Raw genomic sequence first — 6,697 nt, 5'->3', positions numbered from 1 at the left:
TCAAATACAAGTAAAATCCATTTCAATAGTCAAAAATAGACAAAAAAAAATTATTTTTTAAATCTCCAATGAAAACATTTCCCCACTCTTGTAGATTAAATATTAAGCAAACCAAAGGCATTGATTGTTATGCATAATTAAAGCTTTTAAATTTTTTTACGAAATTGTATAATGCTACACACAAAAGTCTAATATTTCATTAGCTGTACAGAATGTCAATACACTTTTCCACTGACCTGTAAAAGAATATCTATCTGTGTGTGTGTGTGTATTTGTGTCAAGTCCTGCTCATGTTTGGATTCAGTCCTGCTCCTTTGAATCCTGCTGTGCGTCTCTCAGTCAAGCTCTTGCTTCTTCTCAGTAATGCGTTCATGTCAACAGGAGCTGGCCTCCAGCCCGGCTGTCCCACCCTCTTCTGTCCAGTCCCATAGGTGGTGTCGAAGGAGCTGGTTCGGGCCACTGGACTGGGTCTTTCGGTGTGAATGTGGAGCAGACAGTTTAGCCTGGAAGGGGGCTTCTCCTGCTGGGAGGTGTGGTGCTGTAGGTTCAGCTTGGCTCCTGTCCCTGGGGAGAGCAGATCTGGGTGTGTCTGGAGCCGAGTTCCCGCGGTTATTGATGTCAACTTTGAACGTGGAGCCTCAGTCGGTGGGTGTGAATGATTTGGGGGTTGGTGCTGACTCTGGTGCTGATACTGTCTCCTGGTTCCAGATGTGTGTCCTCTTGAAAGATTCAAAAGGAACTGAGGGCCTGTCTTTGCTTGTTTTTGCTGCGATGTAGGAGGAGACTGTAGTTTGGGATTATCAGATTTATGTTCCACCTTTGGTTTGGGGTTGAGTGAGAAGTTCCATTGTGCAGTTTGTGTGCTGAGACCTGCAGTTGTCCCTGAAGGCCTGTTCAGTCTGTTTCTATCCCTCTGAGAAGAAAAAAGTCCTCCGGTAACAGGGTTATCACGATCAAGATTGGAATTCTCCATCAAAGTTGATTGATAAGTGCTGGTCCTTTGCTCTCTGTGTGTGGGGTTTCCAGCATGAAGAGGGCCTGACTGTTGAACCTTTGCATTCCTTCCAGCTGCACACTGAGACTGAACGTATGAGACCTGGGTCTGACCGACCCCTGAATGACCCTGGAACTGGTTTTCATTCTTCTCCAGAGGTTGCTCATGTGTTTTTGTACAAGGATTTCCCAATGGTTCTGGATACAGTGCTGGAGGTTTTGTGTGTGTTTGTGTACCTGTAGCTGCCCCTTGTAAATGCTGGTTATCACCTCTGTTGCACTCTGGGATCTTTGGGTTTGATAAAAGTGGCATCTTTGCAGTTGTCTTGGTCTTTGGAGCATCTCCAGTCAGAGCCCAGTGGCACACTGTGTTGGCCTGGCGGGACTTGGATGTGTTATTATCAGTGTTATCATTCTGATCTGCATGTGATGCGATGAAAAGAGGGAGAGACTGAGGCACCGTGATAAATGTGACAAAGCCCGGCACTGGTTCGGAGCTGGAGTAGAGTCTGTGGAATTCCTGTTGGAAAGGTGTGACTTCGCTGCCCTTTACAAGAACAGCAAGACTACGATGGACCTGCCATGACAGCCAGGAGAAACTGACACACACACACACACACACACACACACACACACACACACACACACACACACACACACACACACACACACAAACACTGGATTATTAATTGTGGAGCAACAAAACTAAAACGAGACATTAAAGTACACATTGACCAGACATACAAAAGACGTGTGTGTGTGTGTGTGTGTGTGTGTGTGTGTGTGTGTGTGTGTGTGTGTGTGTGTGTGTGTGTGTGTGTGTGTGTGTGTGTGTGTGTGTGTGTGTGTGTGTGTGTGTGTGTGTGTGTGTGTGTGTGTGTGTGTGTGTGTGTGTACCTGTATGAGCCAGTCAGCGCCTCAGTCCAGTCAGTGATGATAAAACTCTCAGCGACCTGACCTGTCAGCTTCCTGCCTGTCTTGGCACAGTAGCTCTGTCCATCGATGCTGCGGACTGACAGTTTCTAGACAAACACAAGACGATGCTGCCGTCACTGTGGCCAGATAAGATGATGTAACAGTTGATAGTGACAGTTTGGTTTATAGCATTTACATTATGTAAGTGCTGTTATGTAAATTGTCTGAGTAATTAGACATTGATAAAACATTCTCAAGCAACATTTTTATTTTCACGCAATAAATCATTAAAGGGGACATAGCATGCCCATTTTACCACAAGTTGATATGGTTCCTTGGGGTCTTAATGAAATGTCTGTAACATACTTTGGTCAAAATACCACAAGGATCATATAAAACAGCACCCTTTTTACCCTGTATAAAACAGCCCTCCACAGAGTGACCTGTTTTGAGTGCCTGTTCCTTTAAATGCTAATGAGCCAGCTCCCCCCTCCCCCCTCTCCCCCCATGATTTTAAACGATATAAATTACATATTTTATATGATATAAATTATCAAATATGCATCCCATACTTTGTATTCCCCTTCTGTTGTCCTGGAGTTTTAATTTTCCCAATCACATAATTAAATGTCCCCCTCTGCCCATCCACTACAAGCACACAAGCAGACAGACAGAGAGAGAAAGAGAGGTGGGGGGGGCTATGAAAACCATCATTTACCCCCGAACCCCGACATTCAACGGGTACAACAACAAGCGGAGAAAGCAGAATCGCAGGCTGACCTTATATATACAGTCTATAGGGCTGACCAGCGGAGAAATGCTCGTCCCGTGTGAACAGCCAGGCGGCTGCGCGCTTGAGAACGGCGCTGCGCTGCCTCGCAGCGGCGCTTCCGCGTCCGGTGTACCCCGGCGTAACGAGTGGGGGGGCTCTGTGTGTTTGGCCGGTGGTACAGTAGTGCTGAACACTGTGGAAGTCTTCCACACTGCTGGCCGTGTGGCGCTGACACAAATTCCAGCTCACGCATGGGAGAGCGAGCGGTCGCTCCCGAGCAGCTGCTGCAGCCTCCCAGTCCCAACGATCCAGACAAATGCCACATGTGAGTGAATCGCGGGCTGACCTTATATATACAGTCTATGGGGCTGACCAGCGGAGAAATGCTCGTCCCGTGTGAACAGCCAGGCGGCTGCGCGCTTGGGAACGGTGCTGCACTGCCTCACAGCCTCGCTGCGTCCGGTGTAAACCCGGCGTGACGGGGGGGGGGGGGGGGCGACGGGGGGATGAGGTGGGGGGTGGGCCAAGGCCATGTAGGGAGACTTCCAGTGCCTTGTTACGACACAAAACCCAGGAAGCTCAATCGAGTCACTCAAGCATGACGTTTCTGACTTAGAGGAACCATAACAAAACGCGCGAGTGTTTTTTCCCCAGAGTTTATGGGTTGGTAGACATGCCAGATACCCACATTAACCTGTAGAAGCACTAACAAAGTGGAATTTGCATGCTATGTCCCCTTTAAATTAATAAATTATTCATTTGATGTAAGGTTAAAGCTGTGCATTAGAATCTGATGTGGAACTAGTAAAAGGGTTCATAAATTAATAAGATGTTATAATCACATATGCATTAGTTGGAATTGTTTTGTTCTGTTCTTTTTTAGTCATGCCCTGAAGCCAAGTTCATTGTGAGAATTCAGACAATGCAAGGTGAACGATGTGCCATGAGACTCTCTGAAGTTTAAGTTGACAGTTCTTTTCTTTATGTTGTTCAGTATAAACCCCACTGTAACAGCAACTACAGAGACGTGGAGCGATGCAGACATAGAGCTGGGGCTGGTGGAGAGAGGAAGATGAGCAGACTCACAGGGAAGTCTTTGCTGTTGAGTTTGAGGTCCTGCCACATGGTGACAAACAGGTTCAGGTTCAAATGATCCAACAGCAGGTGAACAGACACGTTCCTCTTCCTGCTGGCCTCCAGGAGATCACAGAGCAGCTCCACGTCAGTGAAGCTGTCCATCACTATGGCCAGGGCCTACACACACACACACACACATACACACACACACACACACACACACACGTCAGACAGATAACTTACAGTGTATTTGGTCTTTCAGCTGATCTTTCAACAAAAGAGAACCGCAGGGAAAATGTAGGCACGCATGTCATGTTCCTTTTGACATGCACACACATGCACTTAGAATCACACAAAAGACTCTCTCTCTCTCTCTCTCTCTCTCTCTCTCTCTCTCTCTCTCTCTCTCTCTCACGCTCTCTCTCTCTCACACAGACACACACCCATTAAATTGACTTACATTGAGACTTACTCGATCCTTAATTACCACTTGAATACTATTTGACTTAAATTAAACTTTAACCTAAACCTAACTTTAAAATAAAAATGTATTTACCTTAATATTTAATGATTTATGTTATGCAGACTTGCTTTTCGTCTCCACACCTCTATAATGTGACTGTGTAAATAGATTTAGGTCCCAACAACATAAGTAATACCTGGACCACACAGTCACACAGAATCTTCCATCTTAATGAGAAAACTCATTGGCACATAACACATTCCTTAGCCCCTTATAGGTTGTGATGGTTATCTTAACCACTTAACCACAACTAAATGATTAACCATGAAGCGTATCCTAACCCTAAAAGCAAGTCTTAACCCTCAAACTGAATTTTTTAAAAAGTGGGGACTGGCTGAAATGTTCTCATTCCATAAGGTCTTTGTTCAAAATGCCACAAAGATATAAGTACAAGTACACACACACACACACACACACTCCTAGCATACCAGTGTAGCCTTTCTGATGAACTCTCTGACCAGGTCTTTCATACCAGCTCCTCCTCTACCATCAGACTGGAAATAAACCTCAACATTGGGCTCATCCCAGACACGATCTGGAAGCATAAAAAATCATGATCAGAAATGGCAGCAAACAAGAAACAAAAAGATTAAATACTGGTTTGATGAAAAGTACTTTTTGGAGTGACTCACAAATGTGTTGGCAGCATTTTAAAACCTCAGATATAAAGGTTAGCAACTTAGCAGGAGTAATAAAATAGGTTTCTGCTCTTATGAATACCTCTGACGCTGCTTTGTCCTAAACCTGGACCGCGGCCTGTGGCCACTGCAGGGCACAGTGTGGCAGACTGGGAGTCAGTTGACAAGCCCTCTAACACTGTGTCATCATCCCCATCAGACTCACCAGGACTAGCTGTGTGGAGAACAAAAACAATACAGCTATTATGAATCGGTCATTTTTTATCACAACAGGCTGGAAAAACAAGAAGAAAATTGGAAAACTGTACATAAGAAGAAAATGTACAACCTGCATTGCCCTCTTTTCCATTTGTCAGGATGTAATCCTTCTCCAGCTCTGACAGAAAGTCCGCTTCTCCCTCTGCGTTTAACACCTCGTGGTATCCCTGTAAGCCCAAGCTGAGCAGGCTGTCCACCGCCAGCCGGACACTCTCGTTGTGACTCAGGTCCAGCACAGGTCTGATGGCTGTAAAGTCGCTGTAACAGGAGGAAGGGATGCGGAGATCTTGAACCCTTCGTCTCACCTTCCCCTGAGGTTTTGACCTCCTGTACCACAACGCGGACACACTGCTGGTATCCATGGTGGTACGCTGGGGTCAGGTTCAACACCGTAGATAGACAGATGTTGCAGCTGTGTATCACCCGCAGAGCCTTTAGGAGACCTGCCTTTCTACGACATCTAAAAACTAACTGCTGGTTCAGAAAGACAAGAGAGGTTAAAGAGAAAATGACACGCCCCTACTTAGGGTGAGATGGTTTGACAAGTAATGAGAAGTGACAGTTTAGTGCTAAAGGCATAAATCATGCATATTTGTATTTATTCATCTTTCCAGAAGAATACACAGGGAGGGATGGGAAATAAAAGTATTTATTCATCTGTAAGGGCATGGCATCATGTGCCAGAAGCGATAGATAATTCAGGGCAATTTGGTTTGAAGACATATCACAATAAAAAAAGCACATACTCATAATCATTTTGTATACCACATATTATAACAGCCTATATATGCATATGGATGCTGTGATTCACAGTTTACATGCTTGTGTAATCATCCTGTGTCATCCTGAATCAAATACATTTTCTAGAAATAAAATGTCCATCTCTAGTGTATAGTTATATATTTTTTTTTATTCTCCTGTCTACCTCATTCTGACTGTCTGCTGCTGTAACAAGTGAATTTCCCCAGCGTGGGATGATACGTTTTTATCTTATCTTATATTGTTTATCTGGTAGTTGACTAACCGCGTCAAGGATAATGGAACAAAAACATTATCACCTAAATTTGGGAGTTTCCTTTTCCATGTCCTGAGACAATTGGGTCAGCGCAGTTGAGCACAGATAAAAGATGGGTGGAGAGATGGAGAAGAATGAGTGACAGGAATGAAGATGGTTGTCTCTTCAGCTCACGTCAAACAACACCTGGATAAGACAGAAAGCAAACACAGAGTTACAGGCACACCCAGAGAGAGCAGCGAGGGGCAGGAACACACAGGGTTGTTTTACAGTAAATACATTTCTGGTTCCATCTGTCTTTTACCTTCTCTCTTTCATAAAAAAACAAAAACTCAACAAAAACTCAATCTGATCTAAGAAAGCCTATATATTCTATATATGTACGAAATAGCAAATCATCTCATTTTAATTAAATAAATAAAAAATTAATGAACTACTCTCCTCTCCACCTCCTGCATATACATGTAACCTCCACTCTGATCACCACCTCCTTGTCAGAACATCCC

The 6,697-nt window shown here is 44.5% G+C and overlaps 1 protein-coding gene across 1 annotated transcript; it reads right to left on the bottom strand.

Moving 5' to 3' along the window:
- Positions 1-277: 277 nt before the first annotated feature.
- Positions 278-6,332, bottom strand: LOC117764894 (protein FAM83A-like). Its single transcript, XM_034591030.1, has 8 exons — positions 6,235-6,332; positions 5,247-5,434; positions 5,001-5,132; positions 4,709-4,815; positions 3,767-3,934; positions 1,891-2,015; positions 1,231-1,592; positions 278-564 (listed from the first exon to the last, which is right to left on the bottom strand). Exons 1-8 carry the CDS (start codon positions 6,258-6,260, stop codon positions 278-280), a joined length of 1,395 nt encoding a protein of 464 aa, XP_034446921.1. The 5' UTR covers positions 6,261-6,332.
- Positions 6,333-6,697: the final 365 nt, after the last annotated feature.

This window comes from Hippoglossus hippoglossus, chromosome 7, assembly GCF_009819705.1.
Source record: "Hippoglossus hippoglossus isolate fHipHip1 chromosome 7, fHipHip1.pri, whole genome shotgun sequence".
NCBI classification, from domain to species: Eukaryota; Metazoa; Chordata; class Actinopteri; order Pleuronectiformes; family Pleuronectidae; genus Hippoglossus; species Hippoglossus hippoglossus.
Note: the sequence above shows the minus strand (reverse complement) of the source record. Positions and strands in the feature narration are given on the sequence as shown.